Genomic DNA, 21,233 nt, shown 5'->3' on the forward strand with positions numbered 1-21,233 from the left:
TTGTAGATGGGAATTAGCACAGAAACCCACAACAGGATAATCAGCTGAGTGTGAGAGACTTTTGAGCACTTGGTCCTAAATAGTTGTTTTCATCAAAATTCTCTTAAGTTTCAGTGATTGGAGGAGAAGAGGAGGCAGAAAGATTATGAGATCCAGAGGTGATATATGACTCCAAGACCCAGCAGGACTGACACACTTGTGAACTCAGAGCTATTGGAGCAGCATGCACAGGGTCTGCACAGGTTCAATCCAGACACTGGGACAGGGAGGTCAACATGGGCTCCTATCCCTACACAGTTTCAGTAAGTAACGATTTCATTGCTATTTCTATTTTTAAAATGGAAATACTCCTCAATCCCAGTTAACATCTGGACTAATTTCATATATTGATACTGGGGTCACTTAATCCCTGAAGACAAAACATCTTTTTATCTTTTAGACCAAAACAAACTGAAAGAACAGTTTTCTCAACTTATAGCTTTATTATAGAATTATTTTTCCTGTAACTTATAACCCAGAAAATCACAAATCAATTTACCGTACTCATTTCAAATCTCATGACCTCCTGTGAGCATAAACAGCAAAAGGAGGATTGGAGGAGGATTAGAGATGGGTGAATTCTCTGTAGCTTGTGGGCTAGCTGCTCTGGCATAAACACCAACCATAAGAAACCCTATCTCGAAGTGACTTACATGTGTCCTGTAACACATGTACCTGTACTCACAAACACATATGCAAACATTTTTTCCTTTTAAGATGAAGACTAGGCTTCTAAATATTAAGCTTCCTTGAACTGACAGTTTTCTTTGCTGGGAGTCAAACCTAGGGTCTTTGTACACTCAGTAAATCTATTGTGGCTGAGTCACACCCCCAGCTGCTCAATAGTGGATTCTAAGTAACCCCTCTACTGCTGAGCTTTCCCCCACCCCCAGGTCTTGAACTGATGATTCTGACTGTTACACATAATTCCTATTCCTGAAGAGCCCATGTGTTTTTGGGCATCTGTAGTCTAGAGTCTGAGATGAACCTTGTTCAGCTGTTTAATCTTTCCTCCTACCTTGCTGTGATCTAAAATCACCTAGAAGACACACCTCTGGGCATGTGTTTAGATGAGGAAGAATCTGTTCTTTATGTGGATGGCACCATTCCATGGGCTATAGGCCCAAACTAAATACAGAAGAGAAATTGGAGGGGCTACCAAGGTGGCTCAAGGGGTAAAGGCAAGACTGACAGCCTGAGTTCAATCCCCAGAATCCACTATAATGAAAGAGGACCAACTCCTGAAAGCTTTCTTCTGAGACATGTTGGTTGGCTTTAGGAGCCACCCGGTGGCTCACAGGTTTGTTCCTGAAAAGCCAACTGGCCTGGGTATGATCACATACACGTATTATCTTGACAGCCTGAAGCAGGGAGGTTGTGAGTTTGAGATCAACCTTGGCTCTTCTGCAAGAGCAGTGCATACTCATATCTGCTGAGCCATCCATTCAGCCTCCATGAATAAAGTCTTAATTTAATTCACCCTGCACTCCTAGGCTAGGCCATGGGTTTTGTTTGCTTGTTTGTTTGTTTGTTTGTTGTGTTTTATAATGGTAAAGAAGAATTTCCTGTCCATGCAGAGGGTTGATTTTATAAATCATTGCAATCAAGTATGTGTTTGGGAAATGCATCCCTTATATATAGAGGAGTGAGTCATAGTCATATCACAAATAACTAGGCAGGGGTTATGGTACCTGTGTGGAAAAGGCCCTGTGCTTCACACTCTGTAGTTTCATTAATCCTAGAGTGTCCCTTAGGCAGTGAGGAAAGACAGTGAAACAGACATGTGGTTTTACTATGCTGAAAAAAAAAAGTCTTTAATGAATTAATGAGTGACAGCTAACATAGATAGCTTACTAGCTGTTGAGCTAAGACTAGGGCAAAATATGAGAGGAAAGCTTTCGGCTATAACTTCCTTTCACATTCGATAAGAAGCAACGCCTTGGCCACAGATGAATTTCCACCACAAGTCTCATAGCTATACTAGTGAACCAAGCACCCTCTAGTGGCAATGAGACTGATTTCGTCCTAAACTAAGGCTGGTTTTCAAAGATTAAAATGGTGCAGATTTTTACCTCTGAATGAGCCTTCTCTTCAGCCTGTTAAAAAATGAAAAAGAAAACAAAGAAGGATTTTAATTATGAAACTAAGGTCAACTTTTTCTATATGCAAAAATGAATAAAATACTTTTAAGATGTATTTACAAATTTTATGATCTAACACGTAGGAGTAAGCTATAAGTATAACTAGTATAATAAAACAGCATTCTATAGGGATAAAACGTATATTTACGTATGACATCAAGTAACATATGACACAAAGTATTTCAAACTACAGGTATATAACACAACACACGACGATGAAAGATTTTAAGATCTACGGAGACCACGAAAAACAAACCTTATACTAAAATATATTGGACCCCATGAAATTAAATGACAAATGGAGTTTATAGGGGAACCTGGCCATTATTGTTAATAACAGAAAGTAGGTGTTACTAATTCCTATTTCCCTTAATTTTCCTTAATGGTCATTAAGTTTATTGGTAGGCTCATCAACTAGAAAACAGCATCTTTCGTTTTAAGGTAGTAATAAAAGAGAGAGCCAAATAATGTTGGCTGTGTGCTTGTGGACATGAGAATTGGTGTACAAAATGGCCGGGTGCTGTATGCTTCTGTACAGAAGAATCTCAGGTCTCTTTTTCCAACTTCACGCTAGGCTAGGAAATGCCAGCAAATGAGTTATGTACACCATTACATTTGGGAGGCTGCAGCAATCTGGAAAGAACTGGAGAGTGTGTAATGTTGCTGAAAAAAAAATCACTCTGCGCATTGCCACTTGGTGAAAAAGGGCTGAAAACAGTCTTGTCACCTGTTGTTCCTCTGGAGACACTTTGTGATTAGTTGATATATAAATACCTGAATTCATGTTGCCTGTCTTCTTTCAGAAGGATCTCTTTCTCCCTCCCCCCTCTGTGTATATGTGTGTCTCATACATACACACTCACGAATATACACACAATGCAAAAAGCATAACTATCTGGGTATATATTATTCACAAGTGTCTCTTCTAACCTGAATTTCATGTTTCTCCTTTTTCAACATTTTAAGAATGTCATGGTGTGTGTATACTATGGTATCCATAATCTGCTAACTCTCTAACTATGAAGACCTTTTTTAAATAAGAAAACTGTGTATTTAAAAGCAATTCTGACATTCATCTTATTCATTTTACACCTTGTTTTTAGCTGCTTAGTTGAATGTTTTTGTTTTTTTTAAAATACTAGTAATTTTAAGATACTATATGAGGTTTGATGTTTGGATCTGCAATGTAAGCAAAAACAATTAAGTCAATAACTTCTTTAAGCCTTACTAACAATTTTCTTCAACTACCTAATATTCTGTACATCATTTTACTTTGACTATATTCTGCTGTTAGGCTTGTTCAGATTACATTAAAATTATAAAGACTCAATAAATAATTGATGTGCCTTTTAAAGAGATCTACTTTATTTAGATGAAGCAAAGATTATCTTCACACCATCACATTTTCATAAAAAAAACTAAGGTATGGATGCTAGTTAGATATTAATGTGCTACATAGCATGGATTTCCTCATAGCAGAGTTTCAAGACCTATTATTTCTTAAATCCTTGCCTCCTTTCATATTCCACGGTTATTTTTACCAGTAAGACCTATTACCATAAAAATGGAGCAATGAGACAAATATAATATTCTATCTCTCCTGGTGGCTTAGAATTGGGCTTAGTGATATTATAGTGGAGTTTGATTACATGCTGTGTTGGGTGACTTTTTAAAATCAAGACTAACATACTGAAATGGTGGTAAGCAATAGGAAATGTCTTGCCTAAGTTAAAATATCATCTGATTTCTGTATTTCTCAAGCCATTTATAGTTACAATTAAATATCACTTCTTGGCATTGTCCTTGTGTTTCTGAAGGACATGGACAAGGATGAGGAGCAGGCCTCCTTCCCATGAAATCAATGAAAATCAGCACACACAAGAGAATGAAATATGTTCATATTTCACCATTGAAAAATTCTACTAGGGATCAATAGTATAAAACAGTATCATATATATAAAAACTTAAAAAAAATCTAAGTATTTAAAGCTGATCATCACACAGATCTCTAGACTACCCTTTGCTTTGTCGTTTTGGTGGATATGAATATTAGGAAATACAACCATGACAACCAGGAACACAAACATCTTCAATTTAAGAAAGAAAAAAGGAGGTGGCAGAGACTGTGGCTGGTCTGAATGCCTTTGTCATTAGCTAAGGAGAACTGCAAATGCAGAGAGATTCACCTTACTGTCACTTGATATTTTCATTTATGTCATTAATATTGAGATGTAACTCTCTATATAGACATAGCTATCCCAGAATTTGCTATGTAAACCAGTCTGGCCTTGAACTCACAGAGATCTGCTTGCCGCCTGAGTGCTGAAATTAAAGGCATGCACTATCATACCTATCCCTTTAAAACACAAACAAGCAAACAAACTAAAAACAGAATTCAGAAGTTTACATTTTTAGACAAAAGCACACAGATGCCAAACTTCTGGAGGTGACACTTTGGCCAATGACAAGCCTGTGATTTCCAGCTTGCAAAGATCCTACAGGCAAGGAAGTCAGATCTTATAGGAGCAGTCCATAACATTTGTCAACTTGTCTGACATATACAGTCACTGTTAACAGCACCAGGTAAGAGTGCAAATTTAGTCTTTCCCTAGCTTTTGTTACTGTATCAGTTCTCACTGTGAAAAGCATATCTACAGGAGGATTCCACTATTGAGGTAGAACAGGGTGTCAGATCCCTAGAATTGGAATCACAGATGGTTTTATGTCTCCATGTGGGTTCTGAGAACATAACCCAGGTCTTCTGCAAGAGCATCAAGTGTTCTTAACCACCATCTCATCTCTCTCGTCTCCATACAATGTTTGAACATACTGTTTTTCATGTATGTCTTTTCACCATCACAGTTTGCCTTTCCATTCCTACTCTTCTATAGCTTCAAACCCTTTACTGTTGTACCCTTGGTTACTGATGGATTCTAGAGGAAAATTCTCTGTAGTCTACATGCACTGCTAAGCCTACCAGTCTTCAACTGATAGATCCCAAGCTATGGTCACACAGATTGCCCTGGATCAACTCAGTAAATCACAAAACAAAACAAGTCGACATGAAAGTGAAAGAGAGGTTTGTGAGGAGGAAGATTTACAGACAGAAGGGTAGCAAGATAGGAAAGAAGAGAGAGAGAGAGAGATAATTGTGTCTTTAACTGACAGTCTGTGCTTTAATGGCATATACAAAGCAGGAAATAAGCAAGGTTAACTTATAAGCAAAAGCTATATCATACAAACCTATATATTTATATGTATGTATACATGTAGCAAAAATAATTGAAAGACTCATCAAGATAATATACAAAAGTAGGAAGGGCTTGGAGGTAGGGCAAGGGAGCAACAAAGAGAGCAGGATAAGGGAAGAGGGGACTCAGGGTGATGGAAGGATGTTACACATATGTATAAAATGTAATAAAACCCATCTCATGCCCTTTCCCCACAAAAGTACTCATGTAATTTAATGCTAGATGAGACTCCTTCTCTTCTTTGAACCCTTCATTGAAGGAATCTTCCCTATCTTGTCATTGCATAATGGGTATTTAAAAGAGAAGGAAACACCTTCAAGGACAAACATTCTCACTTTTGCAAAATTAATTATAGTATTTCACACTGGGGATGCTGAAACACTGTATCTATCTCTTGAGAAATAATCTGAAGGAGGAAATTCCTTGCAGAAGGTATTATTTTTTTCCTAGAGGGAAAAACAAACAATCAATAATAACAACAACAAAAACAAATATTTCTGGTTCTTCAAAGTCCTATGGGCACAATCGTCTCTGAAAAGAAACTTAAAAATAATAACTGGAAAATATGCTATAAAACAATTTTTATCCATGGATCAGAGAGGAAGACAAGACACAGGGTGGGGCATAAGCATGGTTTACAGACTCTGTGTCCCACTCTAACCCATTTTATGACATGGTTTTACAGGGATTCACTGATCAGAAGGAATGTATCAAAGTCAAGTGAAAGACACATGAGCAGACCACAGAATGGCTCTGTTTTACCAGGCACCTGCTATATAAATATCAGTTTACTTAGTCCTCTGTACATGGCACGGGCAGAAGAGCAGAGTGTACTTACCGTAGAGTAAAGGGATGATGTGCTGGAGACCAATGACAGTGAAGAGCCGTGAACTGGAGAAAACAACAGCATGGTTAAAATAAGGAAGCCAATTTGTAAGTCCACACTTACACTCAAAACCTAAGGAGCAGGTGGCTAGAGATATGAGCTAACCACAGAAGATGACTGGGTTATGAAAAGAAGTTAACTGCAGAGGCTGTAGAGACCCAACTGTCAAGAGGTCCCATTTCTACACTGACCATATTCACTCACCAAAGTATAGACAAACAGAGTGGGCACAAGGCCCACAGTGTGCTTCTACATATTGGGAGCTGCGAAAATATCCCATATGTAATGAACAGGAATCTAAAAACGTCTAAAAGGCTTTGTGTGTCATGTTTACTAAATATCGTTTTCCTAACATAAAGATCCAGGTTCAGAATTTTTTTCTGCATATTTTCAAGGGAATGAGTACTTGATTCAATTTGCTATCTCATTATTGTGATGAAATGGTCGTGTTCTTTGAAGTGGGGAATCAACTCTTCATAAATTTTAATAACATGAAAAACAGTTTTACGTCTAGAAAAAAGTTAAGATGAAATTTCCTTGTGACTCATTGATACATATCAAATACAATGTCATCACAATTGAAGGTCTGCCATTATGTCTGACCTTAAAATGTATTAAACCCAAAAGGTAGGTGAAATTATGCTTATGTTTACAGAAAGGGCCTTCCTTTTTTCCCCTTATGTAAAAACACTGGGTTTTGCCTTGAATTCATCCCTTAGATAAACATTAGCTGAATACATGACATCCATGCAAGATCCTGAACTCAGACATACACAAGATACAGCCCTGTGTGCTCAAAAAGAAGTCAAGAGGCACAAGGAAAAAGATTACTCTTAAGTGGCATCCACATGCTAATGAGGTCAATTGGACAGTCCAAGGGCATAGAGCAAGTTTTACAGAGACATGTGAAAGCTGTACCATAGTGCCATAATGCCAGATAGCAAAGGATTAAATTAGAGAGAAGGAGAGCAAGAAGAGTCTTTTCAGTTTTACTTTTGGGGTGTGTGTGTGTGTGTGTGTGTGTGTGGTCTGTTTGTATAAGATCAGTGTGTGCCCAAGAATGTGTGCTGGTAGCCAGGGTAGGATATCAGGTTGCTTCCTTTATCACCCCTCAGGCCAAAAGGGTCCCCCACTGAAGTGATGCTTGCCTTTTCAACTAAGCATTTTGCCCAGGAAGCTCTGGGAATTTTCCTGTCTCTACCACCCCATGCTAGGCTTACAGGTATGCACAACAACAGCTGGCTTTCTACGTGGGCATTGGGGGTTCATCTTAGCCACTGGTGCTTGTAAAATAAGCATTGCTACCCACTAGGCTAATTCTTTAATTTCCAGAGAGTCTCTTTTAAAATGTTTATTAGTAGATAAAAGTTTGTGAAAAGCAGGATGAAAAATAATCTCTAGGGCTCAGGACAATACTATTACTTTATCAGGTATGCAAAGCATTGTTCTTTCAGTCAGTCATCTTCGGAAAAGGCCAATTCTTTACATCTCTACATAGCTCTTTAGTGAAAAAGAAATGACAAGAATTCGCCTGAAGTACCAGGAGGAAGATGGACAATAACTCAGAGGAGTCCATTCTCATTCTCTTCCCGCCACTTGGTCTTGATAGGTCTATTACTTTGTAGCTTGCAGCGTGGTTTCCTTATCTGTCAATGCTCACACTGAGCAAGAATTCAATCTTGTCCAAGACTGCCTTCATTCTAGATCACAATTTAAGCAGGGCTTAATAGTTTAACACTTGATGCATGGGCAGGAAAGAGTTCATTTTGCCCAGTGAGGTTAGCTTTCAGCAATTTGTATTATTTAAATTTCCTGCACTGGATGTCAAAATTTCCCAGCAACAAACAACATTCTACTGTCAATGAGCACTCTGAAAAGTCATCCAAATGTTTAGCAGAGTAGAGGGGGTTGGGATAGGGGATTTCCAGAGGGAAAAGCAGGAAAGGGGATAACATTTGAAATGTAAATAAGTAAAATATCCAAAGAAGAAAGAAAAAGAAAAAAAAAACATATAAGGGGCTTTTATGCAAGCACATGACACTATTACTTCAGAAGGACAGGAGTCAAATGCTTTTAGATTATTTACATTTTGTGCTCCATGCAGAAGGATCAGCCGACCACCATCTGTCACAGGGAGCTCACTGGTTTGGATATTATATCAAAAGATAGTGGCAAAGTTGGGAAACTGGTGTAATGTTAGCATATTAAATCTACAGTAATCACCTGAAGAGCACGCATTCATTTTGATAACTATTTTAACATAGTTATAACATTCATTATAGGAGAAGCTACAATGGAAAAGGAGGGAGATCTGTCATTTAAAGTGAATTTCGCTGGGCGGTGGTGGTGCACGCCTTTAATCCCAGCACTTGGGAGGTAGAAACAAGCGGATTTCTGAGTTTGAGGCCAGTCTGTTCTACAGAGTGAGTTCTAGGACAGCCAGGGCTATACAGAGAAACCCTACCTCGAAAAACCACACACAAAAAAGTGAATCTCATCCACACAAGACATCTATGCAGTGACTGGAGGAGAAACCACAGCTCACAGTGCGAGAGTTCTGTCCCCTGAGTTCAGACTATGGACAACTCAAGGCTACAGGCTTCCCTTCTGGTACATTTCAAGGTTTAGGGGCTTTGTGTTGCGCATGATTATTAAATGATGGCTTTCCTGTTTGACCTCACTCTAGTCACTTTGGATTGCTGTGCTCAGTTAGATCGTACCCTCAACTGGCGTGCATTCTGATCTGCATGCCCTATGCTCTCATCACAGATAATTTAAAAGGATTCATTAAATTAAAGGAAAATTTCTTCGATTAGTGTTGACTTTTAGATAATATGTACTCTTGAGATCACGTGTGCATTTTAACATGGATTTAGCTTCCCGGGAACTTTGAGTGGATTTGTTTAGGGCCTTCATGTGCAACTGTCCAAAATAAAACATGTATTAGGCCAGGTAGAAATTGCATTACCATTAGATGAAAATATGACCTGTAAAATGTAGGTAGAATATAAATTCTAAACTGACGCAGTAGATCCCAGCAAATAGATCTTCTAAGAATAGAAGTTAGACATATACAATAGCTATATAAAATAAATGTTCTATGACTTATGTGCCTTTATAGCTCTTTAACGAAGGTATCAACTTAAACATTTGTTCCATCATGTATACATATGTCAAGCTCCTCTAAAGCTCTGTGTCTATCTGTACGAGAACATTGGATTAATCCCAAACTATTCTATAGCCAAGGGCCAATTTTAAAAGAAACTGACATACTTCTCAATATATAAGAAACAATAAAGTATCTTCAAACTGTAGCAAGCCTGAAATGAGAATTACACTTGCTTTTTTTTTTTTTTTAAATTTTTTGTCCTCAAAGGATCCTTATGCTATGAATAATGAAATGGTTTTCCTTTCCGACTTACATAATATAGCATTATTTTTATCTCCCCTGGTTCCCATCCTCATTACCTTCCTCCATGCTGTCTCTGAATGAGCCAGAGTGGCTAACAGCCCGTGGCCTTTCCTCCAGGGAAGTTGCACTACCGCAAAGCTGGGCATCATCATAGAGGTCGAAGGAGGAGTCCTGGGCGGGGATACTGCTGGAGCGCATCATACTGGGTGCAGGCAGGTTAAACTGGGAGAGGTTGGTGGGACTCACTGCAAAGAGAGGAGAAGAGAGAGGCTAGGAGACCTGGCCAGGGAAGGGAATTGGCTAAAACAAAGTGAAAACAAACCCCAATGCTTGTAAAAATATGAATACTGGGAACTCTCAGTTTTAGGGACTCCATCTTCTACCTGAGAAACATCAGTAACAGAAAGTACAAGTCTCCCCCTCCCAGGTACTTTTGTGGCAATCATCTTGCCAATTTCTAAAGCAATAGAAATCATCACCAAAAAGTCACCTTGGCTGTTTTGTGCTAGAAATATAACATGATATTTTCTGGTAAATTATGAAAAAAATACATTGTTTCTCTCAAGGCTACAGGTTTCTTTTCTAGAAAATAATCATCACTTTAATGGGAAAAACATAATGGAAAAGAAAGCAAAATATAAAAAGAAAAATCCAATCTCCACAAAAAGAGCTCTTCAGGTGTTTACAGGCAAAGAGTTGTAGTCATTTTGAACTGTATCGATGCAAGTTTATTAGAGCAAGGTCATAAAAAGAATAAAAAGCATTTTTTTCTTAAATAAAATATATATAATGTCTGGTGTCTTAGAAAGAGAATCATAAAAAAGCCATTTTCTGCTGGGTCTAAGATGAAAATATCAGAATGAGGTTGTCAAGACAAACTTATTTCAAAGAAGTATCTTAAGTGCTCAATTTTAAATAAGATTCTGTCAGCTGCCTATTGCCTTGCAGTTTTTATGGTATTCTGTGGCTTAGTCCAAGTGATAATCATCAACTTTGTTAAAGTCAACAATTGCATCGATAGATGCTAGAGTTTGAAATTTGACATGTGAGTGAGGCAGAAACATCAAGAAACAGCCATCATAAATTTGTCCTATTGAAATTTAAGAATTCACTCTCTTATTTAAGAGTGAATTTGTTTTTGCTCTCTATGGCACAGGCCAGGCTCTGTTAAGCTAAAAAAGAAACTGCTGAGCACCATTAGAACGTCAGAGAACCACGTCAGTAAAGCTGAATTGATTTGGGTTTTAAAAAGTGTGCTATATTTTCTGACACATGACACATCTGCTTAGTATAATTACTTGTTCTTATGATAAGTTTAATTGGAAGTTAGACCTCAAATAAGCAAATGTGTGCATCTACTGTTATATATGTATGAACTGTAATGAAAAAAATATATATGAACTGTAATGAAAAAATGAATAAGCTATCAATATGTAAATTATATAACTAACAGGAAGAAAGAAGAAAATACAAAGAAAAGAAATGATAAGAGAACAGAGACAAAGAAACAGAGACAGCGACTGAAAGGCAGGATAGACAAAGAGACTGGGAGAAAGTCAAAGAGGGGAAGGGAAGAAGGAGGGAGTAACAGAGGAAGAAGGTGGTTGAGAGATATTTTTTCAGGCAGGCATATCCCACCAGCCCAACCAGTGGCCTAAATCATTGTGGTTGCTGATAAGAGCCAGTCGGTTTACAAAAGGACATTTAGAACTTGAATGCTTGTGACCAAGGTACAGAGGTGGAGTACATTAACCTGTCCAGTATGTACACTATGGTTTTCTTCTTATAATATTGATTTCATCATGTGTATGTGCATATCACGTTAACCTTCAGACCAGCATTTAAAAAGACATGTGTTCTTAAAAAGACGGACATATGCTCCATGTACACTTCCAAATAAAACATTTTACCCACTCAAAGAAAAATAGTGGCGAAAGTTAATGTAAACTTTATAGAAAAATGTTGAATTTGTAAAGAGTATTGGTTATTTTCCATTGGAAACATACCAATACTACTTAAGAATGTATAATTATATTATTAATGAAAGGTTTGCTGTTTCTACGGTTGAACTGGAAGAGAAATGTAACATAGTATCTTATTTCATGAATGTCCACCACAGGAGAGGACTAAAGTGGAGAAAAGCCACATAGATAAAATTAGTTTTTGAATAGAATACAGAAAAGTGGTAATATAGTTATACTGGTGCTTTTAAAAGCTAACTTGGTCAAATATTTAAATGTTACTCCTAAGAGAATGAAGAAAATAATGAGAAACTATGTGATCTTTAAGGTCCAGTCACAGGCAGGAGTCACAGAGGATCTCTGAACAGGAGAGAAACAGATGGGCCAACCTCTTAATAAAAGGTGATTGTCCTGGCCTTCAGTTGAACACACAGAGCAAAACTGTTGAATTTATTGAAATTATGTTTGGTGAGTAGGAGACCAGGCACCAATGGGAAACTGACTGTGGCTGACATACTTGTTTAATTTATTTTTATGTGCACACTGCTGACTAAGTTTTCCCCAGTTTCTGGGGCAAGCTTCTAAATAACTCCAAGAGATTCCATACCATTCCTTCTCTATATAGCTGTAAACCAGTGGCATTATGATACTGTCTTAAATTAGAAAATCTTATGTAACCTAACTTTTAAGAGGTGTATGGAATCTGGAGATGGAACTAAGATGACATAGTTGAAAATTCACTGCCATTGTGGGGCAAAGAAATATCCTTGCTCTTTTAAATGACAGCAAAGCCTTGATGTTCATAAAGATTCAGAAGCTCATATGGGACCATGGTAAAGGTCATTGTCTCTGACTCAAAAGCCCAGCAGTTACAGTGGAAAAAACTGGAATAGGGATGATTCAGCCTTGGGTCCTTTGGGGATTAAAGTTGAAGAGTATAATTTGCTGTATTGTTAAGTATTTGTGGTGACATTATTGAAACTATGTTTTTTTTTACCTGACGAAAGATGCAGTAATGAGACTACAACATATGTGACTAGACAGAAGAATCAATTTTAAAATAATAATAATTGTTATTATTATTATTATTGTGTGTGAAGCTATGTGTACTGGGGGGAGATGGGAGGCACTCTATTCTCCTGGAGTTACAGGAGACTTTGATCCACTATGTGGGCACCAGGAAACAAACTTTTGTTCTTTGGAAGAGCAGCACCATCTCTTCACTGTCGAGCCACCTCTCCAGTCCAAGAAACTGATTTTTTTTTTTTTTAACATCATCACTGGGTCTTTTAAATGATAACGGACTTACTTAGATATGTTTCAGTGTTTTCTCAGTCTTCTCTGTTACTGTGATATTTATAAAAATGAACTCACTTCCTATAAATGATGCTAATGGCTAAGACAGCCATTTAGCTTCCAATATAGTCCCCTAAAAATGTTCACAGATTGCCATCTCCAATGACGTATTATGCCTGTTGAGCATTCTGATTTCAATCATGTTTCAAGAAATGATCTTGAATTCACATAATGGCATATTACTTTCAGCCTAATTATTTCCATATTCTCTTTGTCTATGTAACGATCATTAATTTTGTTCAACAGCAACAAAAGCTAACATGTTTTTACTGAATATAAATAAGGGCACTGAGACGGTATGGAAAGGACCCTGATTTTGAGATCCGGTGTTCTGTGATTTATCCCCGCTTCTGATACTTATGTTGGTCTGCTTTGTATAGCTCAGTTTTAGTCTCAAAACAATAATAATTATATTAATTACAACTACTGAAATTAAGCATTTGTTCTAAAACTAAGTGACATACTATCTGGAAATTATTCTGTATACAGTAGGCAGGATGCGGAGAATTTATTATTTTTTTTTTCTAGGTAGTCATCAAATTCCCTGTGATAGCAGGTTGTGAAAGAAGTGGAAGAGAATTGACAATTTAGAATATTTTACCCAAGTTGGAAAAGTGATATTTTCCGGTGGCTGACGATGACATGGCAGAAGGGGAGACCAAAGGAGACTGGTTGCCAGTATCCTGCAGCCCGCCAGTGGAATGCGATCGTAGCCACTCTTTGCCTTCTTCTTGGTTGGCCTGCCGAGATGATGGGGTGTATCTGCAAAACAGCACAGCTGAGACACTTCAGCACAGCGACAAGGACAAGGCAATACCAGGACAAGAAAACAATCAAGAGGAGCGTACTGCGCAGACCGAGCACAATCGCAAACAGATTGGATCTAATTACAATCGCAAGTCCTCCAGAGTATTTGGCACCATCTGCTTGAGCCCACAGCGGAAATAAATAGTGCCATTCGAGAAGAAAATGATGATGCATCAGTGAGATATGGACTTGAAAGTCACAAGCAAAGAGCCGACAGCCAGGTTAACGGAGAAGGACCCCCACCCCCCCACCCCCCAGCACTGTGTTTGGAAGGACTTGAGGTGAGAACATGGCAGACCGCGGTAGGGCAGAAGCCGAGGGAGGCACAGTGACGTTACAGAACAGCATAGGAAATGGCACACACTGATAGCTAGAGTTTTCTTTCAGTTCGTTGGTTAAAATGACACTTGTCACACTCAGCACACTGTCCCTGTGAGCTGTTTTCTCTACATCTCTTTCTCAGAAAAAAAAAATGCGTAAAATAGGCTCATGCCCATGAACTCAATTTTTCAGTTTATTTTATTCTGAATTGAATAACTACTTAAGACTTGCTAAATGGCATTAGACTAATTCAAATTTAAACGGATTTGGTAATTAATAAAAGCAGATGTGGAAAGCAGATACTGGGACTGAGTTTTTATAAAATAGTGTATAAAATAACACCTTAATTGTCATACCTGCCCTGTGATAATTGCTTTTTACTCCATTTAAAGCATACTTTAGCCTTTCATCTTTATTTTTCACAAGTGCAGACTATATAGTTTCATTTTTTACATATGTAAAATTTTGTGTTTCTATATATGTATGGCTGTCTTGTGTGTGTGTGTGTGTGTGTGTGTGTGTGTGTATTGTGTTCTTACATGATTGTGGAGGTCAGAGGAAGAAATTGGGTATCATACCCAATTACCTCTGCTTTACTCCTTTGAAATAGTGTTTCTATGATCGCACCAAACCCAGAGCTACGGGAGCGGCCAGGTGAACCAGTGATTTTCCTGTCTCCATTATTGCCCATGTTGGCGTTTCAGACCATGTGGCTAGACACAGATCTTTTATGTGGGTGCTGGTATTTGAACTCCAGCCTTCATGTTTGCTTAACAATCATTTTTACCAACTGAGTCACCTCCCCAGTTTCACTTTTGACAAGCTCTTAGTACTTCATAATCTTGATATCCCTACTGGGATTCATGGGAGTCACTACCTCCATCCTCACTGGCATCTCTTCCTAAAGGAGCAGTCACCTACTCTTGAAGCCAGAGGAAGCCTCAAGATTAAAAGTGATTTCATCTCCCTTGTTGGGTGCTATGTTAGCAAACAAATGGGAAGAAAAAGAGACAGCACAGAAAGTTTACATAACAACAGAAAAGGCAGCAGTTGTGCTGAGAGAAATATATACCTTAGTCCCTTTTTGGGTAGTGTATTTCTGTCAAGCTGCATGCTGTTAAAACAAAGAAAAACCCCTAAGGACATAATGCAAACAAAATTTCCAAATCATATATCCAACAAAATTGCATCCTCCAAATTATACAAAGTAACCAATGGCTAATGCGCACATGAATACCGAACTGACTGGAAAGGCCAACTGGCTGACTGGATCTTTGTCAGTGCAATAAATACAGAATTTCTTTCTATACTAGTGACACTCAAAACAATTAGAAAACAAGTTCAATCTTAAGTCATGTTAGCAAAACTTTCCTGTGGATGCTGGGGTAACCCCACTTTCCTGTGCAGGGAACTAAACTTTTACTTCCACTTCCTATGCAGGATAAACAATGAGAAGACATGATACCTGCTGTCAAAGAGACAAGACCCACTAATAAGAGAACGTGAAAAAAAATCACATAGTAGTTGTATATTTCTTTTCTGGTTATTTCTAATAAGAATAAGGGTAGCTTTGTCTCCCATGGACATACAAGAGGTAATTTAATATATAACAAGTATTCTCTTTGAACAATGTTTATAGTATAATTAATTGAAAATATTTTTAACGAAGTGAAGCTATATCATCTTTCATAAGTCGTTGATTGGGTACTAAAAGGATTGCATACTTATCCAGTCATCTTTTTTTTTTGTTGTTGTTGTTTTTCGAGACAGGGTTTCTCTGTATAGCCCTGGCTGTCCTGGAACTCACTTTGTAGACCAGGCTGGCCTCGAACTCAGAAATCCGCCTGCCTCTGCCTCCCGAGTGCTGGGATTAAAGGCGTGTGCCACCACACCCGGCTGATTGCATACTTATCAATCATCACTGTTTTAACTAATTCCCAGTCGGTCAGACATAGGGCTAGAAAGGTCTGGCTAAATAAGAGCAAAAGGACTCCCTGAAAATGGAGAAGAGAGGGAGGCTCCATTCTAGTCTCTAGCATGCAGATTAGCAAAGCACAAAATGGAAGTGGGTATACACAATGGTTGCTGGAGTGTTTAGAACATCACATGATCAGAACTAAACACACAGTGTGTGCACAATGGGGATGACAGAACACGAATGCAGACAGACTGACTTAAAATTGAATCACTTGAAATGAAAGCTAAAATGTTTTCTTCGGCGGGCACTCCACCCGTTATACGAGGTGTAATCACGGTGCCAATGATTGGTTCTGGTCATACATTGGGATTATAGAATTTCCTAACTAGTGGAAATAAATGTACTGAAGGAATCATACTAAACAAATAAGAAATTTCTAAATATGAATTTAAATGGTCTGTGTATTGATGTGACCTAAAGCCATTTTAAAGATGATTTCTTTAAAATATGTTAGAAAGTGAGAATGTTACTATTATTTTGCCATTGTTGTATAAAGCAATTACTTGTTGATATGGTTATATAAAAAAATTACTTGTCTATATGTTACTGGGAAATGTAATGAAATAACAGAGCAAATAATTCCTTTAAATTGAGTAATATAGAACCATTTCCTAAACTCTAGACCAGTGATTCTCAACCTGTGGGCTGTGACCCTCTTTGCAAATGTCTATCTCCAAAAATATTTAAATTATGATTTATAACCGTAGCAAAAGTATATTTACCAAGTAGCAACAACAAAAAATTATGGTCACCACACTAGGAGGAACTGTAATAAATAGTTGCAACATTACAAAGGTGGAGAACCACTGCTTTAGGCATCCATGACAACACTCTGTTGGCCTTCTGCAAAGGGTCGAGAACTGCCAACTCCAATATAAGCCATGGCTAGGGAGGTCAGGACAATGAGGACAGTGGGGATGTCAATCCATGCACTGTCTACGGCCAAGAATTGTAATACATAACACAGATGTCACATTTCACATTGAAGGACAAACCAGAAAAGTTTAAGGTTGTCTATGACTTAAGTTACTTTAAAAAAAAAATTTTTTTTTTTTTTTTGGTCACAGTAAAGTAGAATAAAACAAAGCAATGTGGGTTAGTTATAGTCAAATAACCACCAATGACTAAATCTTATTTGCAGGGAAATATGAAAAAAAAAACAATTTCATTTGTATTCATTTATTTTTTACTTTTTAAATTTTAGGGAAGAATAATATGTAAAAGTTGGAATTAGTATGAGAACCCACTGAACTATTAGTTCTTGGATATGAAGATCAAAGTATAAAAAGAGAAGTCAAGAACTTATATATACCTCAATATCTATCATGTGTGTCTCAAATTTATTTTAAAAAAAATCACACTTTAACACAGTATTATAGTTTCAATTTAGTTATGAACTGAGCAGATATGTCAGGATATGCACATAAGATTTTCTTAAATAGACCACACACTTCCTCATATGCACTCTTAAAGGTTAAACTCTTAAGAGTTAAAATACAGATAGACTTTGAATCTTCCTTCCAGGAAAAATAAAGAATATTCACCATGTTTTAATAATAATAAAAGAATGTTCAATGCAACCATTTGCTGAAAGGATCTGGTTACTATCAATCTTATATGTTATAAAGATATTCACATTCAATATATGTAATATTCACTAATACACTTAAAGCATATTTTAGAAGTCTGTATTTTAATATTTTTATATTCAGTTAAAAATTAATCTATTTCCATTATTCTATAGCTAGAATAATGATTTGCTTTAAAACAGTAACTAACCATATAGTTATTGCTATAGTTCAATAATTAACATATTTATAGAATGGAGCTAAACTGTGGAAGAATTTATTAAAACTGAGTTCCACTACAGCCAGAGAACTAGTTGACCTTAAGATGTAGTTTTGATTTGACAAGTTCTTGATTAAAACTATGCATTTGACCATGTTTCTTAGTATTTACTGTTTGAATGCAAAAGAAAGAGATTGATATCTATATACGATCAATATTATATTTTCAAGTTTATAATTTTAAAATTATTTGTATTTCGGAGGTTGATTATGGCTAATGAATTACGACCTGTTTGTTTGATTCGGAGGTCAACTAATTTTTAATGCTTCATATAACGTTTTTCTAAAACCAGGATAAACTCATTTATTCAAATAAGACTTAATACATTTTAAATATAATTACGTTTATTTGCCTTAAGTTTTATACATGGCATGTGATCACTTTGTGACTACTGACGCTAGAATCTGAGATGCAATTGATAGCTTGATTCTTTGGATGGATGAACCAGGTCATTTTACATTGGGTGTTATCACCAAAACAAAAGGGATATGAATATATTTTAGTCTGTAAAGCCCAGTTGTCCCGGCTCAGAATTTTTATGAATGAGGAAGCATACACTCTGTCCTTCCAAGACCCTCACAGTACGTACTGAGCATCACTGATTCACTTATGTATCAGATACTTCTAGGTAGAGGAAGGGCCATTTGCTGACTCTCAGTGTACACAGAGGTGACAGAACATTACGAGGCCGTTTTTCACTCCTAATTTTGAATTTCACAAAGGCAAGAGAATCCAGAAGAAAATGCTTGGAAATAATCAGTTAATGGACAACTTGGGCATTGCAGACTATGTCTTGATAAGGGATTTAACTTATATTTTAAATTTTCAAGTATTCTATTCCTCCGAGAGCATAACTGTAGAATCCATTTGAACTTGGTTGTTAACAGAGCTTTAATCATTCCAAGGAGCTGTGTTGTCTTGAATCTCAAGCCAACCATTAAAAATGTCTTGAGAAGATATCACTCACTCATTGCATGAATGCATACTTTATATATTTATATCTTAATATTTAATATATTATGCACATATTATGCAAATTGCCTATTCACTAAAATTGTTGGTATTAAGCAAACTATCCAATCACCCTATCTTAAATGACTATTCCTTTGCAAATTTGATAATAAGAGTGAAGAATAAGACTGTTCTCATCAATATTAACTGTAAATTTAAGTTCAATTTTATGTCAACGCATAGTTTTAGTCACAGTGGGGATCAGGGGAATTTAGTAGGGTGGGGTGGTGGTCACAGTGCAGGAAGAAGGAGATAAGGACTCATGGATGCCTCCAGGAAAGCTCACCTTTCTGAGAGAGTAGATCTCACACTACCCGTTCTCATGAGCAGGCTTTGCACCTCGTGAGTGCCTGTGGTCAGTCCAGACAGGGAGCCATGATGGCTGAGGGGCAGGTCAATGGACTCAGAGCTCGTATGGAGACTAGTCATGGACTGGTAACTTGGAGTGTCCTTGCTGCCGGCAGAGGAACTGCTCAGATTGGCAGCCCACACAAGCCCACCGGATGTGAAAGAGTGAACCGACGCTGGGCTGGAAGCCAAGGAGTGACTTAAGCTTATAACATCTGTAGTTAGGTCTGAGGGTTTATTGAAGAGAGGGCTGCTGCTGCCACTCAGCCCACCAGCACTGCCCATGCTTCCCGTGCCGGACGACGGTGACTCCAGACTGCCTTGTCGGGCTAAAGAGGTACTAGGGCTGAGCACTACTGAGGAGGAGGACTTCGCCCCCTCAGTATTAGGTGCGGAGGCAGATTTGCCGCCTGCCTTGGCACCGAACAACCTAAAAGAAAAACAAATAACAACTTGAGTTGTTCCAAGAGACTCACATCCACGTTTCCTAGGGTTTCAGTCCACAGAGCCAAGGGTGCTTTGGAGTCGTGAGCTACCAAGCACGTCCAGCCTCTATGTTCCTGAAGGTGACATGACTGGCTTTTGATTAACCAACTACTAAAAAATAAAAATTTTAAAAAAAAATCACTTACGATATCTTAAGTAAGCACTGGCCTGCAACCAAGGTGGGCAGCAGTGGGCAAAAGTCAGCATGATTGTACTTGACTTTTACGATTCTAGTGATTAAATATTTTGGCCATTTTGGCATTACCTATCTGCAGAACCATTATAATGAAACAACTTCTACGCATTCGGTATATGATGCTTAAATGGATTTTCATCTTTTAAAAAGTAGATTGGGGACATTTAAGGAAAGGTTCAAATATGTAAGGTAATGTCTAAGAGGCCTGACCGGCTGGGCTGGAAATATTGGATATTGCTGGACAACTTATATATTGGTTTGTATCTTCCCATGGAAAGACCATAGGGATTTCTGTCCGTTGCCAGAGGTATTCAAATAGATATATATATTCACAGCAGTGATTTAAAAATACCATTTGTACTAATTTAACTACTGGAGTTTAGCTCAGAAAACATTTTAGTTTTGTAAATGAAGCAGATGACATAATCAAATTTATGCAAGTATGGAAATAAAATGGTATGAAGGAATGGCAGAATGGTTACTAATTCAGCGGCAATGAAATCCATTATTTCCTGCAGTGGAAGATTTCTAGGGCGAATATGAGAAATTGTTTCATAGGTAATGGGCCACAAGAGGGCGCTCTTGGCTCTCACACAAGCAATGAAAATATTTACTCTTGCTACAAGCTATAGTTTATTCTAAGAACTGTCACTTCAAATCATTCTTCAGAGTTAATACTTCTAATGTCAAATTTGACCGCTGTTTCTCAAATAGTTATTCTAAGGTTACTTAGTGTAAATTCTTCAAGACTCTTCCTAACAGAGCAAAGTTATCAAGAGAATAAACACAAACCTGAAATATTTAACAAGAGGTGACAAATTATACTCTATGATTTTGAAGATGAGAAAACAGAGCCAGGATTATTTAACAACTCGTCTTAACTCATTCACTAATTTTGACCCCTACTATATTAAAGTATTTAAAATCAGGTATATTTCGAAGCAGAATTTCACATAATTAATAAAGTGATAATCCTGACACATACATCAGATATGCTTCCTGGTTCCTGTAAAAGGACATTGATGAAGACTTATAAAAAGTCACCTCACTCCTGAGTTCTTGTCCTATGTCAAACATGTAAACGTTTTCAAATTCTGCAATCAGACCATACTTTGATAGCTTTTTGTGTTGTTTTTGTTGCTGTTGTTGTTACTATGTTAAGATCCAGTACTGTATAAATTGGTCTCCTATA

The 21,233-nt window shown here is 37.4% G+C and overlaps 1 protein-coding gene across 10 annotated transcripts in view; it reads right to left on the reverse strand.

Annotated features, from left to right (window-relative positions):
- The window catches only part of Nav3 (neuron navigator 3), a 737,122-nt gene that overhangs the window by 61,508 nt on the left and 654,381 nt on the right, over window positions 1-21,233 (reverse strand). For all 10 annotated transcript variants that reach the window (XM_029482745.1, XM_029482744.1, XM_021173799.2 and 7 more), the window contains 6 exons: window positions 19,298-19,789; window positions 15,247-15,288; window positions 13,648-13,808; window positions 9,786-9,974; window positions 6,270-6,322; window positions 2,112-2,135 (listed from right to left, as the gene is read on the reverse strand). In XM_029482745.1, coding sequence (XP_029338605.1) covers window positions 2,112-2,135; window positions 6,270-6,322; window positions 9,786-9,974; window positions 13,648-13,808; window positions 15,247-15,288; window positions 19,298-19,789 — 961 coding nt within the window. The remainder of the gene's footprint in view (window positions 1-2,111; window positions 2,136-6,269; window positions 6,323-9,785; window positions 9,975-13,647; window positions 13,809-15,246; window positions 15,289-19,297; window positions 19,790-21,233) is intronic.

This window comes from Mus caroli, chromosome 10, assembly GCF_900094665.2.
Source record: "Mus caroli chromosome 10, CAROLI_EIJ_v1.1, whole genome shotgun sequence".
In the NCBI taxonomy this organism is placed as follows: Eukaryota; Metazoa; Chordata; class Mammalia; order Rodentia; family Muridae; genus Mus; species Mus caroli.